Consider the following 20711-nt stretch of genomic DNA (forward strand, 5'->3'; position numbering starts at 1 on the left):
GATATTCTGTTTCACACAGCCAGAATTAAGCTTTATTTAACCAATGTTAAGTCACTCATGTATCAGTTATTAGAGGTAAACCAAATACTAATATTATAATTCCCAATTATACTTCTGAGGACATGGATAGCGAGATTCAATTAATTAATAGTATTGAGAGCATATTGTTTGTTTTGTCACTTATTTGGATTGGAAGTACTAAAGTTTGGTCATATCTGCACATTGGAGATTTTCAATGATCGAGAAACTTATCCACCCTATAGGAAAAGGGTGGAATTTTGCTTCGGTGAGTTATTACTCTGAGAATTTCTCCTATTCACATATTCATTTTTGCATATTTTATATTAGTTTTCATTGGTTCTTTTGACTCTTTCTACCCATGACCTCTTACACTGGTTTATGATACTGTCAGTTATTAGAGGGGCATATGACCTGTACCTAGTTACTCATAGCTATAGAGTGATCCAAGAGCCCCTGGATTTGGTGTGGATTGTGATCCTTTTTTTTTTTTTGGATCAACATAAAAATTGTTCAAATTTTATATGGATCCTTTCTTAAAATGTGACCTTTATTGAGAGACAAAAAAGGAGGTCACTATATTCACTGCAACATCCACATGGTCTGACAACTCAGCAACTGCAAGCAAAGTTCATCTTTGGATACACAATATAAATAAAGTCCAGATGTTCTATTTTTCAGTTCTAACATATTCCTAGAATTTTTCATCAAGTCAACAGGATGGACACAAAATAAAGATGCCCTAAGATGACACAGAGGTCTTTAGGTGCTGTGACACTGTGTCTGTGTTATTTTAGTATAGTAAGAGACAGATGTCAAACTGTAGCATAGATATACAGTTTTAGTGAGATAAACGAAGCAGCATGGAGGAGGCCCCACGAGGACAACTAGTAGTGAGACGGCAGCCAACCCACAGAGGCAATAAGCATTAGATCAGGGAAAGAATGACAGAAATGACTAACAGTGAAGCTGAGAGGGCAGCATCAAGTATATAACTAGCCCTGAAAGAAGGCTATTCCTAGTTACAAGCTAGTCCAAATAAAATTAGGTCTGCATTTCTGGCTGTGAAAACGTTGTTTATAGCTATTCTGCATGCTGCTTTAGATTCTTTAATATATAATTTGTCAATTCGCATTTCTTATCTTTTCATTACTTTTTATTCTTTATTTAGGGCTACATTTCAATTAAAATTTGTACATCACAATTAATCATGCGATTAATCAAACCATTTGAAGGTATGTTATCTATTTTTGTTCTCACTGCAGCTCCTTGTGACTCTGGGCAATGGAGGATTAAGTGACTTGCCGAAAGTCACAAGGAACTGCAGTGGGGGGAGGGGACAACACACCTTCAATCATGTGATTAATCACAATTAAATTTTTAATCAAACTGCAGCCCTAAATAAAATCCAAGTAGTCTGAAAGGGCTGCACTGGTTTAGAACAAGCCTATGACCTGTGTACCCAATATACGTAATTACACCATAACCTTCTCACTGCTGTGTCCATTATTTACCTAATTAATTTCTAGGTTAGAAAAAAATACCTTGTAACATTCAAATGATTAGTTAGACCAAACTGTGTTCCAGTAAACAACTTTGTACCCCATATTATATAATTCTAATTTTTACAGCTTTGCACGTTGAAAATATCAGTCTTTCTTCTAGTGTGTCAAATTCTGTGGCATTCCCAAATTCTTTAAGAAAATGAATACAAAGGGGGAAAAAAGGCAGCTATGTGACACTATGTGAAATCCTTCTTCTCAAGCAAACACAGCACTTATTCCCCAGCAAGGGGGCATTGAAGGCATAGGGATGCCAATTTTTCTGTAAAAAAAAGAAAAGTCTCTTAGATTATTCCTAAGTCTCTTAGATTATTCCTAAGTCTATCCCCTTTTACCTTCATCATACAACCCCATATTCCAAAGTTTCCTTTCAGAGGCCTGCCTGCTGCCTATTTATTAAATGGGGACAATTAAATGCATCATCTTCCCTCTCTCGCCTTTCTTCCAAAGTATACATACTGAGATCTTTTAAGTCTGTCTGCATGTGTTTTATGGTGAGACCATAGACCCTTTTTATTTATCCTCTAGGCTTCTTCCTTACTCCTTGTTCTATTTTTCAGTTCTAACATATTTCTAGAAGTTTTCATCAAGTATACAGGTTGGACACAAAGGTCTTTAGGTGCTGACACACTGTGTCTGTTATTTTAGTGTATTTTTTAAGAGACAGATGTCAAGCTCTAGCATAGATATACAGTTTTAGTGAGATAAATGAAGCAGCATGAGGCGGCCCCATGAGGACAACTAGCAGTGAGATGGCAGTCTCAATGCCAACTGCTCTTCTTATTCCCTCAGTCTCCATACTGTGGCTCAACTACACTCCCAACAACTTTCAGTTGTGTGGTTCCTACTTTCCACCAACCTCTGGATAGAGCTCTCTCTTGCCAGGTTTAAGGCAGCTCTCAAGACCTGGCTATTTAGGGAAATCTATTTTGATTTTTGCTCAGTGTAGTGGTTCCTCGGGTGCCTGGAATCCTTATTCACCCTTCACTAAACTCCTTCTGTGTCCTGGGTACATGCTCAAGTTGTCTTCGGTTACTACTGTTGTGGAATCAGCTGATCCCACTTCATTTCATATATGTCTTATGATTGGTTTATGTTTTTCTTGTGTTATGATAATGTTCTGGTTATTGATGTTTTCATTCTGAACTGCTCTGATGTAGTTATAAAAAGGGCAGTATCAAGTATACCATTCCCCTTTCCACTTCCTACCCCCTCCATTCAGCTTCTCCTCTCTTCTTCCTTGTCTACCCCGTCCTCTGTCTAGCATCTCCCCTTAATTCCCTGCCCCTACCACATCCCTACATTTTCCTAGATCGAAGCAGAAGTTTTGAAAGTAGAGTCTGGGCTAGCATGGGGCCTTTAAACCTAGAGCCACACTCAAGTGCTGTCACGTCTTGCCACCCACTGATACAGGAGTTCTTGTTGCAAGGGTGGGAGACTGCTGCACTTAAGAGCGGACTGTGCTTAAAGGCCCCATGTTGGCACCGAGTTTGCTTTCAGCTTCTGTATGGGTCCAGGAAAATGTAGGGAAGTGGCAGAGGGAGCAGGGAATTTGGGGGAGATGCTGGACAAGAGACAGAACAGGAAGGGAAGAAGAGATGCTGCTCTCTTGCCATCTCCCAAAGGCTGTGGCAGGGCCAGATCTGCCAACACTAATAACATTTGCATTTTTTTTCTTGTATGTCAGCTGTATGTTTAACACCCCATTGAGCCTTGGTTTAATGTGACATCTGGGTTCAGTTATCGACTTTTGACTTTCAGAGACAAGTACAGAGAGAGACTTCACTCAATTATTAAGTTTCCCTAGGTTGTGCCCTTTTTCTAATTCTAGTGCCAAGACCCTATTCACAGTCTTGCCTTCTGCCACTTCATTACTGAGTCCCACTACAAAGCTTTGGTAATGCACTCAGTCCTGTCTTCAGTACTCCCTGATATCCTGGCATTGCACTGCTCCCTTCCTCCAATCCAAAAGTGTTCTGCCAGGAGTGGAGGAGTGGCCTAGTGGTTAGGGTGGTGGACTTTGGTCCTGGGGAACTGAGTTCAATTCCCACTTCAGGCACAGGCAGCTCCTTGTGACTCTGGGCAAGTCACTTAACCCTCCATTGCCCCAGGTACAAATAAGTACCTGTATACAATGTGTAAGCCGCATTGAGCCTGCCATGAGTGGGAAAGCATGGGGTACAAATATAACAAAAATAAAAAAATAAAAATATAGTCCTGTTTTCCAGCACCTCCCGATATTCAAATACAAAGGCACACTCCGCCCTTCTCTCACTACACTCCTACCACTTTTACTCGTTCTCTTATTTTCACAAGACCGTAGTTCTGTAACTGTATTTGAAGGATGGACTCCATAATCAATAATGTTCTTGAGATATCAGCATTCCCTGTAGAATAGTTCATGTTCCTATAGAAGATGCAGGGCTGGTGCGAAGGTATAAGGCATCCTAGGTAAAGTTTCAGTCTTCTGTCCCCTCAATTAACTTTGAGTCCCTAGATCTAACCCTGGTATTTTGATAATTAAAAATCAATCATGATCATCCCAACTGTCCTAGAATAGTCCTTTAAAAAATACATATTTGGGTATCATTCTTTTAAATATTTAGTGCCCTGTTTACTAAGGCACGCTAGGCGTCTCTAGCATTAGCGCATGTTAAAAACGACAGCACCTACAGTGTGGTTTAGTAAACGGTGCTTTCAGCATGTGTGCATGTATACACATACATACAGATGACCAATAGTTTCCAAAAACAATTTACCCAGGTAAATAGGCTGTTTGAAAACTACTCCCTTTCCTGCGGGTAAAAAGTACATACTGGTGGTTCTTTAAGTTTGTGTCCCGTCTGTATCTATTGTTTTGCTTTGACTTGTCATCTCTCACCCCCCCTCCCCCAAAAAGCTGCTGCCTTAGACAAATGCCTAGTCAGCCTAATGGTGAAGCCAGCCTTGAGAAGATGTACTCAGAAAGTGCTCTGTGAAAAAAAAAAGCTAAATTAATTTCCCTCATTTGGCTTAAGAATCTTATTTGAAGTCTGTTAAGATAGTCTAGAAAGTTTAAAATATTTCCTTTGCACAATAGGGTTTCTTTCAAAAGTGGGATTTAAATTCTGTGCTAGTAATGTTCTACTTGTTCAAAGCTTTGCCAGTGAATATCTAGAATCCTGCAGTTCCTCACTCAAGAAAGCTGTTCAACCTAACAGAATTATGTACCTGGAATCATACAATACAAGAAACATAAGGGATGCTACACTGATGTGAATAGGTCAGAAATGAAAAACAAAAATAAACCTCCGAAGATGCATGATTACATCCATAAAGGAGAACACCACCCTGATGTGGAACATTTTTCATCAATGCCCTACTGATCAGGATTTGACAGAACTTCAAAAATAACCCAAAGCGTAAGGATATTTGGTCAAAATGAGAAATAAAGTCCAAACCACAAAAAAAAAAAAAAAGAAGTACCAGGGGCCTTCGCAAGCAGGACAAAACCTTTTGTTGACACGTCATGTGTCCTGTGTATAAAATTTGCACGTTTGACCCAAGGGCCGTGTTTCGGCATAAAGACGCCTGCCTCAGGGGTCATCTGGTTAAAAACATCTAAAATAAGCTTTCCCGCTGATAACTGAATTAAAATCGAGCAAACACTCAAGTCCCGAGCAAGACCGCATGCACAGTCTGCACAAGCTCTTAGTGTCCTATGCACTTTGAATGCATAGGATGCTACGAGCCTGTGCAGACTGTGCATGCTGTCTTGCTCAGGACTTTAGTATTTGCACAACTTTAATTCAGTTATTTATTTGTATCCCACATTTTCCCACCTATTTGCAGGCTCAATGTGGCTTACAATATTCCGCCCTGGCTATTGCCATGGCTGAGTAGAGATACAATTAATAATAACACAAGAATATGAGTAACATAGTGGAACGAAACATTAGGTATAACAAGATCAATGATGAAATAACAATTAATGCACAGTTATCAGTGGGAAAGCTTATTTTAAACATTTTTAATTGGAAGACCCCTGAGGCAGGCGTATTAGGAATGGAATGGAAAACAAAAATGAGGATGTTATAATGCTTTTGTATCGCTCCATGGTGCGACACCTAGATCCCTTTCTTGGTCCATGACTCCTAATGTGGAACCTTGCATGACATAGCTATAATTCGGGTTCCTCTTTCTCACATGCATCACTTTGCACTTACTCACATTAAACGTCATCTGCCATTTAGACGTGAAGTTTCCCAGTCTCGTAAGGTCCTCTTGTAATTTTTCACAATCCTCTTACAATTTAACAACTTTAATAACTTTGTGTCATCTGCAAATTTAATTACCTCACTAGTTACTCCCATCTCTAGGTCATTTATAAATATGTTAAAAAGCAGCGGTCCCAGCACAGACCCCTGAGGAACCCCACTAACTACCCTTCTCCATTGAGAATACTGATTATTTAACCCTACTCTCTGTTTTCTATCTTTTAACCAGTTTTTAATCTACAATAGAACACTACCTCCTATCCCATGACTCTCCAATTTCCTCTGGAGTCTTTCATGAGGTACTTTGTCAAACGCCTTTTGAAAATCCAGATACACAATATCAATCGGCTCACCTTTATCCATATGTTTGTTCACCCCTTCAAAGAAATGTAGTAGATTGGTGAGGCAAGATGTCACTTCACTAAATCCATGTTGACTGTCTCATTAATCCATGCTTTTGAATATGCTCTGTAATTTTGTTCTTTATAATAGTCTCTACCATTTTGCCCAGCACTGATGTCCATTTTCTGAAGGATATTCTTTTAGCTCTAATAGGTTTCTTCACCTCACTTTTTAACCATGTCTATTTAACCAATTCCTAGCACCCCGTTTGATTCTTTGGCTGCCGTCACACACACTGGGTAGAAGATTTGCATGGTCCTTCCCAATGTTTATCACTTTGCATTTGTCCACATTAAATTTCATCTACCATTTGAATGTCCAATATTCCAATTTCCTAAGGTCTTCCTGCAATTTTCAGTCCACATACTTTTTAAAAACCTTGAATATGGTTTTGTGTCATCTGCAAATTTAATCACCTCACTTGTTATTCCAATTTCCAGAACATTTATACATGCTAAATAGCTCTCGTCCCAGTACAGATCCCTGCGGCACTCCACTATTCACCCTCCTCCTTTGAGAGAAATGCCCATTTAACTCTACCCTCTGCTTTCTGTCCAATAACCGATTCTTCTACTACTACTTAGCATTTCTATAGCGCTGCCAGGGTTACGCAGCGCTGTACAAGTTTAAACATGGGGAAGGACAGTCCCTGCTCAAGAGAGCTTACAATCTAAAGGTAACAAACTATGTAGTAAGTGTAGGTATCATGAATGGAGAAGGTGGTTAGGCGCCAAAAGCAAGGGAGAAGAGATGGGCTTTGAGTAAGGACTTGAAAATGGTCAGGGAGGGCGCATGGCGTATGGGCTCGGGAAGTCTGTTCCAGGCATAAGGTGATGCGAGGCAGAAGGGGCGGAGTCTGGAGTTAGCGGTGGTGGAGAAGGGTACAGATAGGAGTGATTTGTTCTGAGAGCGGAGGTTACGGGTGGGAACATACGGGGAGAGGAGGGTAGAGAGGTAATGGGGGGCTGCAGATTGAGTGCACTTGAAGGTCAATAGGAGAAGCTTGAACTGTATACGATAGCGGATCGGGAGCCAGTGAAGCGACTCGAGGAGAGGGGTGATATGAGAGTATCGGTACACGCGGTAGATGAGACGTGCGGCGGAATTTTGGACAGATTGAAGGGAGGATAGGTGGCTAAGCGGGAGGCCAGCGAGGAGAAGGTTGCAATAGTCAAGACGAGAGGTAATGAGCGAGTGGACGAGGGTTCGGGTGGTCTGTTCAGAGAGGAATGGGCGAATTTTGCTAATATTATAGAGGAAGAAGCGACAGGTCTTAGCTGTCTGCTGGATATGGGCAGAGAAGGAGAACATTGCCTCCTATCTCATGACTTTTTAATTTTCTCAGGAATCTCTCATTAGGAACTTTATCAAAAGCTTTCTGAAAACCTAGATACACTACATCAACCGGCTCACTTTCACCCTCATGTTTATTCATGCCTTCAAAGAAATGAAGCAATTCGTGAGGCAAGACTTCTACTGGCTGAAACCATGTTTATCTATGTGTTCTGTAATTTTATTCTTTATAATAGTTTCCACTATTTTACTCGGCACTGATATCAGGTGTACTAGTCTAATTTCCCGGATCACTCCAGAACCGTTTTAAAAAATCAGCGTTACATTGGCCACCCTCCAATCTTCAGGTATTATGGATGACTTTAATGACAGGTTACAGAATGCTAACAGCAGATCAGCAATTTCATGTTTGAGTTCTTTCAGTACCCTAGGATGCATGCCATCCGGGTCCAGGTGATTTACTACTCTGTCTATTTGGGCTCAGTATGTTTTCCAGGTTCACTGAGATTTCTTTCAGTTCCTCCGCATCACATCACCACCTTTAAAAACCATTTCTGGTACAGGTAGATCTGTGGGCACATACAGATACAACACTTTTTGGGGTGCTATTGGGGTATCTGACACTTGGCAAAAATTCTAAAAGGAATGGGTCTCTGGTAATACCAGCCTAAGGGGTCCTTTTACTAAGCCGTGTAAGCGTCTACACGCACCCAAATGGAGTTACCACCCGACTACCGCATGGCTTTTGCGATAATTTCATTTTTGGCGCGCATCCAATATGCGCATCTGGAAAATAATTTTTATTTTTGGGCACACATAACGGACGCGCACCAAGTGGTATTTGGCACATTTAGATCATTACCGCCCGGTTACTGCGCGAGTCTTTACCGCTAGGTCAGTGGCTGGCGATAAGGTCTCACACCCAATATGGACGCACGGCAAATTTTCAATTTACCGCGCATCCATTTTCGGAGCGCGCCTACACTACTGCAAGCCATTTTTCAGCACGCCTTTGTAAAAGGGCCCCTTAGTGATTGGTGTCAGAAACAAATGTGTTCCCTCTTATCCTTAGATCCAAGCTCACTACACCCTAAATAATAGAAAAAACTAACTCCACAACTAAGCATTATAAAATAGAGTGCTTATTTATTTACAATAGCAGCAAACAATGTGCAAAGAAGGCAAGAATAAAGACATGGGAAGTCTTCATAGAAAAAGCTAAGAGTAAACACACATACATTCTTAACTAGACTCCTAAGTAAGAGAGACACACTGAACCCACATCACTTATATAAAGGTACAGGGCAGGTCCACTCCTCGGATGGAATGTCACCACAGCAGCATTTTGCCTCAGATAAAAACACCTTTTAATAAAGAAATCATGGGCTGCTGCTGTGCTAATAATGTGCATTCGGCCTTGGGAGTGATGCACACTTAACACTGTTATCCCCACTGTTATAACTTCAGCGGCCACAACATTGTCTCACTGGCTCCACATTAATGGGGTCACTTTGACAAGAAGCTGGGATTTCATAAACAATGTGCAACTTGCTAGCCAGAGCATTTCTCTGCTGGTCATTTTTTTTTTGAGAATTTCAAATTCTTTGTACTGATATGCCTGAAAGTTTCTTGGAAAGGAGGGGATACAAACTTCTATTAAGAACTGAGCAGAGATTTATATCCAGATTTCAGACTGTTGCACCAAAAGGACTGAATCAAGAAATGGATTTATCAGTATTTCTGTAATTCTCCATGTGCCATGAGTACCCTGTAAATGTGTTTTAATCTTATTTATGGATTTTACTCTACAAGTTACACAGATTAGTATATTTTAATATCTGCTATCTTATTTTGAGGTTTTATATGGCTTTTGTATAAGCTCTCTGGTAATGTTTTTATTTCACATAAGTTACTTTGCTTTTCATGTTTATTATACATTTTATATTTTATTTAGGTGATTGGGGTATTTGTATTTGATTTAGGACTTTTGGCAGCACAGAGGAGTCAAATCTCTGATATGAAGCTTTTAAGAGAGGTTTTCTTTTTGGTTTTATGGGGGGGGGGGGGGGTTAAACTAAGTTTCATGACCTTTAACCCCTTGAGAACTCTTTAAAGCCAGCTGTAGATTTCCTCTGTTAGATTCACCACCATTGCTGCTGCCGAGGAGAGAGGTATGTGTGTATGATTATACTCATAGCACTATTAGAAATGTGTGTGGTGAAACGTGCTATAGATATCAGCAATTGGAACATTACATATTCCAACTGCTGATATCTATAGCATGTTTCACCAAACACATTTCCAATAGTGCTATGAGTATAATCAAGTTAAACCACTTGAAAATCTTTACATATTAAGTTTTAACTCTTTGAGGATCTTTTAATAAGTAAGCAATTCAGATTCACCACTGTTGCTGCTGCTGTTTTTGAGAAGTATGTAGTTTTGGAAATGTGTTTGTTAGAATTATTTACTTCGCTCTTCTACTTTTGTGGGTTGTGCTAGAGCTATCAGTAAATGGAACATTAAGGACCCTGTTTACTAAGCTACACTGTAGGTGCGCTAGTATTTTTAGTATGTGCTAATGCTAGACACACCCATAGGAATATATGCTAGCTTGTCTTAGTAAACAGGGCTCTAAGTATTTGATACACTAGTATGTTGTTGTAATAAGGCTTTATTTGACTTCCACTTTGAGGAAGATATGTGCCTTAACTCTAGAGACCCCCATCTTTTATCAGATATATGTGAAAAGAAGTGCTATTTATTTTGATAACTATATTTTCTCCTCTATCCCACGGGCTACTTTGAGAGGATTAATATAGAATGCCCCTATCATAGCACTATCACAATATTATTTAGTGTGTAATTTACTATTTTTCCTATTTTGTTTTCAGTAGTTTAAAACCAGTAGGTGAAGTGTTCTGTCACCACCACTGGGGTATGTATTGTTTAAGATATTTTTATTTAAGGCATAGCACATATATGGATGATTAATAATTATTTGTGTTTTTACATATGGTCGGTATTCTAATTTTTTAATATCTTTTGACTATCGTTTATTCTAATATGTTTTTGTATGCTTGACAGTTCTGTTTCAAGCCCCTGACACAGCCTTTTGAGAGGGCAAAACATGGCCATGTCGGGCATTTATTTATGCATTTATTATTTCACTAGTGAATAAATTAAGTTTTGTAAAAAAAAAAATCTATTGTTTCTTTTTTTCCACATTGATGGGGGTCACCTTGACAAGAAGCTGGGGTTTCATAAACATGTGCAATTTGCTAGCCACAGCGTCTCTACAGCTGCATAGGAGACTCCATGAGTCCTTGGCTATTCTGGCCATCATGTTGATGCTGATAACAAATCTTGTTATTCTAGTACATTGGGACCCTTGTCAGCAGTTTTCATCTGTATGCAAGGTCGCAGATTCAGCAAATAACAGGCTTTAGCAACAAAGATGGAATAACTCTGGAGTCTACATCTTAAGATCAGGCTGCTAATGCTGGATGTGCCATGTATTATAATCCCATATATTTTTGTTACATAGGAACACATACAGTACTTGTTTTGCTCCTACATATCTCTTACATCTTCTTCCATAAAGAGTGAAGCAAAGAATTCATCAGTTTCTCCACTATGGCCTTGTCCTCCCCTCACTGACTGTCCCTTTTGTCCTTCATGATCTAAAGGTCCCACGGATTCCTTCGCAGTTTTCTGCTTCTGATGTACCTGAAACAGTAGATACTGTGAGGTTCTATCTGTGCGGCAAGTTTCACTTTATATTCTCTTTTCTGTGGAGAAACTGTCCAATCAAGAACCAATGAAGTACTACTACTACTACAACAACAACAACACTTCAGCAATGACAATCACCATCCTGTAACTGGAGCATTAAATTATATATATATTTTAATATTTTGTATTTAATACACTAATATTCCATTGATCCAGAATGTTTGCCCTCAGCAGTTGGAATAGCAAAAAGGCACCGAGTGTCTTGAAACAACAGAAGAGACAGCAGACACTGAAAGTCCAAACAGTTTCTTTATTCGTACAGACCCGACGTGGACACATTTCGCCAATAAGGCTGCATTAGGGGTAGTAACATAAAACAGCTAAAAAAGAGATAAAAGATATCACAAAATGATAAAAAGTATTAACATAAAAATGACAGTAAGTCAACTATAACACATACACAAAACAAAAATCTTTAATTAATTCTTAAAAACTGCATACAGATCAAAAAAGGGGTAATATACAGGGCTCACTGAGCAAATAATAAAATTCAAAACAGACAAACATACCTAACCAGGGACAAAAAAGGCTTAGCACGGATAGCAAAACTGATCATCCAAGATGACCTGGAGGATTGAAAGGCACCTAGTTTAGGCAAAAAGAAAACGCTTTTAATCTAATCTGTGACAGGGCTGAAGTTAGCTATGACAATACACCTCTCAGTCAGTGCAAAAGCAGTGCTGGAGTAAAAGCTTTTGCACTGACTGAGAGATGTATTGTCATAGCTAACTTCAGCCCTGTCACAGATTAGATTAAAAGCGTTTTCTTTTTGCCTAAACTAGGTGCCTTTCAATCGTACTAGTTTGTTTTATTTTAATTTATGCTTTATGTATATCTTACAGTTCACTTACTGTCATTTTTATGTTAACACTTTTTATTATTTTGTGATACCTTTTATCTCTGTTACCTGTTTTACATTACCACCCCTGATGCAGCCTTATTGGCGAAATGTGGCCACGTCAGGTCTGTACGAATAAAGAAACTGTTTGGACTTTCAGTGTCTACTTTGTCTGTATCATCTCTGCCCTCAGCAGTTTATAGGTAATAAATTGTTACGCAGACTGAATGGACCATCATTTGCTATGTTTACTATATAAACATAGAGATACTAAAAGGGAACACATGCCAGCTGACAATTTTCAGTTAAGCCTGGACAGGCAGAGCAAGGGGAAGTGAGTTGTACAGCCTGCCACAGAATCAGAAGCAGAACCAGGAATGGAACTCAAGCGACAGCTGTAGTTTGGGTACCCCAACCACTAAATAATTTCACTCCTCTCATGGTATATCACCTGAAGTATAGAGATGGGTACATAAATTGTAGTTTCAAACCCCTCCTGACTTGTGGCATTATTACTCTTCTGATGATTCTATTTGCTTAAAATTCCTCATCTCGTAATATCCTAGCATAGGGAGCCGTTTTTGAGCGTGTTTCTAACTCCAGGAATCTTCTTTCCAGACAACCCCATGGTCTAACAGTTCCCACTACTGCTTCTTTGCAGAGTAGCTGTCTGGCAAATATGTAGTTCTACTGGGAGGAAGACATCGTTCTGCATGAATTACTGGAAGGTCTCATCTTGCCCCGCCCCATCAATAGCTGTCAACATCCCACGAGCAGTATCTGCTCTGCCTGGAAAGCAGCTCCACCGAGCTCAAACTATTACAGCATAGTGGGGAGTCTAGCTTAGTGTGTGCATCCAATTCTAATATTTACCAGAGCGTGCCAGTTCAAGGTTATGACAAAAGCAGAAAGAATTTGTGAACAGGGAGAGGCAGCTTTATGTCCTTGAAACATGAGAGGTTTCTAAATACATAAAGGATGTCTAAGGCAAAGAATTTACAGATTTTTGTATGATTCCTTATGATTTCATTATCCTCCTACAGGTGAGACTGAGATAAGATATGCTGCTCCCCCCTCCCTGAGTCCTACAACCTCTTGTAACAGGCCCTGATTTTCTGGTTTTGCTCCGGATGCACTTCACACAGGGGTATAGTATGAACCAGAGTGCATAGGGATGCAAATAAAACCATCAGAACTGGAATCAAGTCTTGTGTCTATAAATTAAATTACTACTGTGAAGAAAGTGTGTTTTAAGCCTGTAAAATCTATTAGATATTTTCTTGCACTATGTTCTGAAGTGTATTTCTCCTATTTGGCCAGCAGGTGGTGTTTTAATTGCTGTAAAGCTTTATAGTGAATTGAATTTATTTTTCTTTAACACAAGCAGGAAGCAAGAAATATACATTTAAAACCTGATGACTCGGCTCTGATTGGCCTGGAGTTTGAAATTACCCAGCAGTTGTTGCTTCAGTCTTAGCCTGGGAGGATCTCTTTGCTGAGGCTCTGTGAACAGTTATATAACCTGACCTTCCCAGGTACTGTTTAGACAGTAAATAGATATTTAGAGTTATAATTGATCCTTAATTCAGTTACTTATTATTGTTTGCTGAGTGCACATTTTTTTGTTCATTGTTCCAGTGTGCCAATAAACCTGCTTAGTTTGTTGACACTGCTGTCTGGACTGATAAAGAATCCTGGTGGTTTCTGTGTTGGGTCTGAGTGCTTTCTGGGAACTGTGGGACCACTAGGAGTGTGGCCCCAGTAACCTAGAAATCACTGGGCATAATTTGAGAGCAGGAGACTCACCCAGAGATGGTTGTAACCCAGTTGGTGAGAGGAGGGACTAGTGTAGAGCACAAGTGGCAGGTGCAGGTGGACCTGAGCTGTGGCCACTTAGACCCTTCTAAGTGGCCATGGGGTAACTCCAAGCAGGTGGCTGGGTGTTTCGTGACAACTACTGAATATGTAAGCCCAAATATTAAAGCACTCTTGCCTCCAAGGTAAACACATTTTGATTTTTTAAAATGTTAACCTGCTTTTCCAGTTAATGCCCAAGGGCTCACAGCATTATTAGTATTAAAATACAGTAAGCCTCTTCCCCTTTTCAGAACAGCCTATAACCAAAAGCGGCAATTTTACAACAAGGCACAGACAGGAAATGAACATAGGTACATATGCTGCACATGTACCAATGTGTCTTCATAAGATAACCTCCTTGAAAGCCACACAAAGTTACACCTGCTCTAAGGCAGTGGTTCTCAAACCTGTCCTGGGTAATCACCAGCCTCCACTGCATGCAAAATCTCTCTCATAAATATTCATTGTGGGTATCCTGAAAACATGACTGGCTGAGGTGCCCCCAGGACTAGGACTGGGAACCACTGCCCCAGTAGTTGGTGCCCCCCCCAGCCAAAAAAAGTGAACTTGGCAAGGATACTAGGCTCTATGACAGCTTCATCAGGAAGATGTCTACGTTCTAAAATGGCTGACAAAACCGTTATTTTCAAGCACAAACATCTGTCGCTATTTCCTAATACAGACGTTAATATGCTGCCACACAGACGATTCTGTTCCTGTGTTGCCATGTTAGTATTTTAGATGTCTAGCTTTCTAAAATGGATGTTCATGGTGTATGACACCAGCACATGAATGTCTATTTCACCTTGTATTTTGGAACACACTGTCAGCAGATCCTTTTCTAAGATACTAGTGGAACTTCAGACAGCCTGACTTGGATATCTAAATTCCTGTCTAAAATGCTGCTTTGTGTGTGATAGCTATATATAGATCACATGATTTATTACTTTTCAATATGGAACTCAAAAGAAAATAAGCGTCCCACAGTGATGCAGCATGTCAGCAATGATGAGGGAAGTTGTTTTCTGTTACCTTCTTTTTTAACATATATTTTTCAGTCTCTCTTTTCCTCTTTGCCCTAAAGCTTCCATTTTAAATGTATTTCCTTCTACATAAGTACATAAGTATTGCCATACTGGGACAAACCAAAGGTCCATCAAGCCCAGCAATCTGTTTCCAACAGTGGCCAATCCAGGTCACAAATACCTGGCAAGATCCCAAAAAAGTACAAAACATTTTATACTGCTTATCCCAGAAATAGTGGAGTTTCCCCCAGTCCACTTAATAACGGTCTATGGACTTTTCCTTTAGGAAGCCGTCCAAACCTTTTTTAAACTCCGCTAAGCTAACCGCCTTTACCAAATTCTCTGGCAACGAATTCCAGAGTTTAATTACACATTGTGTACTTATGGCCTCAGAGAAGGAAGCAGAAACCGACTCAGTGGACATGCGCTGAGGAAATGCTACTGAACGTAGAATAACAGGGAAAATGAGCACTAAATGTGAGCGCCAGATAGCTCAGCCTAGCTGAGAGGGCTGTCAGTATGGCTGAGCACTATGGACTGCGTTGAGAAAATGCTACCCTAGACGACCTGGATTTGAGCTTTCTACCTAAGAGCCTAAATTTGGCTTCCAGAACCTCTCTCCCACGTTTTCCTATGTCATTGGTACCCACATGTACCAAGACAGCTGGCTCCTCCCCAGTACTATCTAAAATCCTATCTAGGTGACGCGTGAGGTTCGCCACCTTCGCACCAGGCAGGCAAGTCACCAGGCGATCCTCACGTCCACCAGCCACCCAGCTATCTATATGCCTAATGATCGAATCACCAACTACAACAGCTGTCCTAACCCTTCCCTCCTGGGTAGCACTTGAAGACATATCCTAGGTGCGAGAGGATAGTACATCCCCTGGTGGGTAGGTCTTGGCCACAGGAGTACTTCTTACTTCACCAGGGTGATGCTCTCCTTCTAGGAAACCTCTCTCCTCCAAGGTAGCACAGGGGTTACTAGACTGGAGGTGGGACTTCTCTACAACATCCCTGTAGGTCTCCTCTATGTACCTGTCTCCCTCAGCTCCACCAAGTCTGATACTCTAGCCTCAAGAGAGCGGGCACACACATATGACATCTCACCAACTGGGAGATGATCATACATGTGACACTCAATGCAAACGACTGGCAGCACCCCTCTTGCTGCTGGACTGCTGACTCCATCTTAGTATTTTTGAGTTTTTCAATAATTTAAGACTTGCTACAATATTAAGGATATTAGCCTAATATAAAAATGTATTTTAGTTTATATAGTATAGTGTATGATTTATTTAGTGTTTCCTTCTTATATGGTAATGAAATTCATTTAAAACTCTTAAGAGCACTCCTTACTTGTTACCCTAATTACAATAACTGACTATAAATGAAGAGTTGTCTAGGGGTGGGCGGAAAGACTAAACTAGATCCTGCAGTGCCTGCTAGAGTCTATCTGTTAATTCTGTGGTACAAAGTTCAAGTTTTAAAACTGTCCTTGTTCATTTAATCCCAAGTTCTAAGAGCTCTCTCTCTCTCCTTCAGTCCACACCTCTCCTAAATGACCACCCAATGCGAACTTGCCAGAGAAGGTACCAACAACTTATGGACCGGAAGAGACCTTGCAGGCATGTATAAAACAGTCCATCTACTCAAATATAATGGTCTCTGCTTCCACAGAGCTTTATGTGCTAAGCAAAGTGCTTCAAACTTGCATCTATAGGAAACAGGTAGCCAATGATATTTACTATACATACAGGTAACATGCATCTTACAAACAAGAATTTCCTAATAGCCTAATGGTAACATTCTGCAACGTCTGCAACCTCTTCACTTGGCTACTAGTAAGACCTAGATATAGTATATTGCCATAGTACAATCTAGTAATCACCAGAGCACTAACCAAGGTCAGCAAAGGTGTCTCATCAAAGTAACCCCTAATGGAATGCAGCTGCCTCAGCACAAAGAATTGTCTTCTTCTCAAGAGCAGAAATTTGCTCACCAAAAGACAGAGCATAGTCAATCACAACCCCTAAGTATCTAAAGCTGGTCACAGGGGTAATCAGCTTTCCTAACAATGTAGGTTGTAAAGTGGGACATGCTTTATTATTCCCAGTAATCCAACAGGCTGTAGTTTGATTAACATTCAAAACTAGCCAATGCTCATAATTTGGAAAAGGACACAAACATATTTTGGAAGTTAGTGCTTAACATAAAGAGCATCTTCATAAATCCCAAGCAATCAATCGTGCACTTCTTGCAGTACACCTTTCCAATCTTGTTTAAAACAGACAAAGTAGTAATAAAAGATATTGCATTGCTTTAGCACAACTTTTCTGGCATTAGCTTAAATTCATTATTGATATTGATTTGAAAAATGGTTTTGCCTATAAAGTTCAAGGACATAATCGGAGAGCAGTTTGGCATTTGTAATAAAAATAAATTCATTTAAAAAAGATCTGCTTCAATAACAAGCTATTTCTATCTACTTTTTGGAGAAGGATGCATTTCTCCAGTAAGAAGTAATTGATAAGAGGGGGCTCATTCAATATCTGAGCTACAGAGAGATCTGTAAGGACTAGATTTACTACCAGTAACATCAGTGTTAATGACAAATGATGGCATCAGAAGATCATATGGTCTATTCAGTCTGCACATCCACGCCAACTACTAAACTCGAAAACCCCTTCCTCTCCATTACAGATCCTCTATGCTTATCTTCTGCTTTCCTGAAATACTGCTCTCACTTCTACTACCTCAACCAGGAAACTATTTCATGCATCCATCATAAAGAAATATTTCCTTAGATTACTACTGAGTCTATCCCTTTTCATCTTCGTCCTTTAACCCTTTCATTCATAGCTTCCTTTCAACTTGTTATGCAAATTATCAGAGGCTGGGGTAACTGGAACAGTATTTTGAAATATAGACGTTATATGGTGAGGAAGGATAGGGTTTTCTCTGAACCTTGAGTGCCACCATGTGGTGTTCCTCAGGGTTCACCAATTTCCCCTTTATTATACAACATCTATATAAGCATATTATGTTTAACCCAATTATCAGGTGAACGTATCTTTTCATTTGCATTTTTCTGTTAATTCATGTATATACAGATTTTCATGTTAATTTGTACAGCGCTGCGTAAGTCTAGTAGCGCTATAGAAATGTTTAATAGTAGTAGTAAACAGATTTTCATTATTTTGTGGACACAGTATTGAACATAATGGAACAAATTCACTGTTGGTCAGCGAACTATAGGTTAAAGTTAATTAAGGAGAAAAAGTTTCTTTGGTTTAGTATGAAGATGGATGTTATTCTAGAGCTTATTCAACTATTAGATGGTATTAAATATAAAATAAATGTTTCTAAGAGATTTAGGGCCCTGTTTACTAAGCTGTGCTAGCAATTTTAGCACGCACTATTGCTAGAGACACCCAAAGGAATATATGGGCGTTTCTAATGTCATTGCGCGCTAAAAACACTAGCGCATCTTACTAAACAGGGCCCTCTGTGTTCTTTTAGATTCGTCATTAACTTTTGAACCACAAGTTAACTTAGCTGTTAAAAAGTCCTTCTTTAAACTGAAGCAATTACAATTTGTTCATTCAAATTTTCACCAGGATCATTTTAGAGTGCTGGTCCAATCTGTGATTCTATCAATGCTGGATTAATTAATATCTTATATATTGAAATATCACCAAAACTTATGAAAAGCTTGACAATGTTCAAATTGTGCAGAACATTTATTCAAACATCCAGTGACGACACGAGTCGTGTTTCAGCCACAAAGGCCTGCTTCAGGAGTCTTCAATCGGATGTTTTCTAAACACTCTAGCTTTCAAATGTAGCAAAAGATAACAATGTACATTGTACATCAAATCCTGTCTCTTGACCAACCACTACTAATACTCGCTTTAAAGAACTGGACACCACAACCTCATCACCTTTTTATTCCCCACTGGCCATTTCTCTCCCCATCTATACAGTTTTTGAAGACATCTTGCTTGGCTACATTCAGACCATCAGATACATTCACCCCAAGAACCTGCTCTTCTTTCATGCTATCTTTGCACTGCTGCAGCTGGAAATATATATGGAAATATGCCAGGATATGGCAATGGGCAATGCAAAAATCGATTTACTTGCAGGATTCACTAACCCATAGTAATGAAGATTAGTAAATCCTCTGGTAAATTTTTATGAGGGAAAACCTTGCACAAAAGCATTTTTCTTTTGTTTTTTTACTTGTATGTTAACAAATAGGTCTCCATATGCAAAACTCCTGATGTCATTAAATATAACTGTACATAATCAGCAAACAGAAAAGCTACAAACATCTTTTAGCTAGAAGAGACACTATATTTGATGTCCCTTTCATGTTCCTTTCACCATCTGTCACACTATGTATGATATGACATGAAGTAGACCGCAGGAGAAAAGTAACTTCATTAAGGTATGCCAAACATCCATGCAACTTTTTAATTCTCCAGTTTCAATATACACATGTATAGTAAATAGCAGGTCTGCGGAGTCAGAACACCAAACTTTCAACTCCGACTCCTACTGATATTAGGGCTTTAAATTTTTTGTTTTCATCTAAACTACCAGTAAATATAATAAAGATATTATATTATTGTCATATATATATATATATATATATATATATACACACACACACAGACATATACATATATATACACACACATAAATACACATGACAAATTTCCATGTATTATAATTTTTAAGTTTTTATTTTGAAGCTGGAGTCGGAGTTGGTACTTTTTATCAACTCCACCCAAAACTGCTTCCGACTCTTGACTCCACAGCCTAGGTACATAGTATTCTAACAAATGATTGACTATATATGCGTTATTTTATTTCCATACCTGTATTCTCTTCCTCCTCACGAGCTTGGCGACTCTTCTTTCGGCAGATATACGCCAAAGCCCCTAGGAGCACCAGAACGCAAACAGAAAGTGCAACTATCACCCACAAAGCCACAACAGGGAAGGCAAGGGGCTGACCTAGAAGGAAGACAGTATCACCATTAGAGTTATTATAGGCTTCAGCAAGCTATAGAACATCGCTCCCATGGACGCTTGCAATGATGGTGACTGAGTAATCAGAATGGCTCAGTCACTAACCTTGCAAGCTTCTCTATTTCTCAGAATACTACAGTTCAACTTGATACAGAATTTATATATCACCATTCCCAAATATACTCCCCTTAAATAAATTTCATTAGATTTACTCATTTTTGCATCTGATATACCGCCAAGTACACAGCTGCCTAAGTGGCCTGAGTATGACTACATACTCAGATATAATAGATTATAGCAGACAGAGATATGAGTAGATGGGTAAATTACAAATAACAGGGCACAAGAAAGGGGTAGAAACAGACTGTTCCAGATTTGGCCACCAGTATTCCTGGGTCAGTCTCTTAGCTGGTAGACCTGTCTAATAGGGTTACAAATAGAACAGGTGTGTTTAGTATTCTAATACATCTTGAAATAGGTAAGATTTTAGCCCTGTTTCAAGCTTATAAAATTCTCTCTCTACTTGTAACAACAGTGGAAGGACATTCCAAAGTATGGGGCTAGAAACATTAAAAATGGTACTGTGAATAGCCAAATTTGCCTAAATGAGGAAATCATGAGCAAGA

The 20711-nt window shown here is 39.5% G+C and overlaps 1 protein-coding gene across 6 annotated transcripts in view; it reads right to left on the reverse strand.

The window, feature by feature from the left end:
• CD276 (CD276 molecule) overlaps positions 1-20711 on the reverse strand; it is a 234831-nt gene that overhangs the window by 54621 nt on the left and 159499 nt on the right. For all 6 annotated transcript variants that reach the window (XR_003939989.1, XM_030187135.1, XM_030187125.1 and 3 more), the window contains exon 5: positions 19933-20070. Coding sequence is in view for 5 of the 6 variants with exons in the window: in XM_030187135.1 (XP_030042995.1) it covers positions 19933-20070 (138 nt within the window). In the remaining variant the exon portion in view is untranslated. The remainder of the gene's footprint in view (positions 1-19932; positions 20071-20711) is intronic.

The sequence above is a fragment of the Microcaecilia unicolor genome, chromosome 1, assembly GCF_901765095.1.
Source record: "Microcaecilia unicolor chromosome 1, aMicUni1.1, whole genome shotgun sequence".
Lineage (NCBI taxonomy): Eukaryota > Metazoa > Chordata > Amphibia > Gymnophiona > Siphonopidae > Microcaecilia > Microcaecilia unicolor.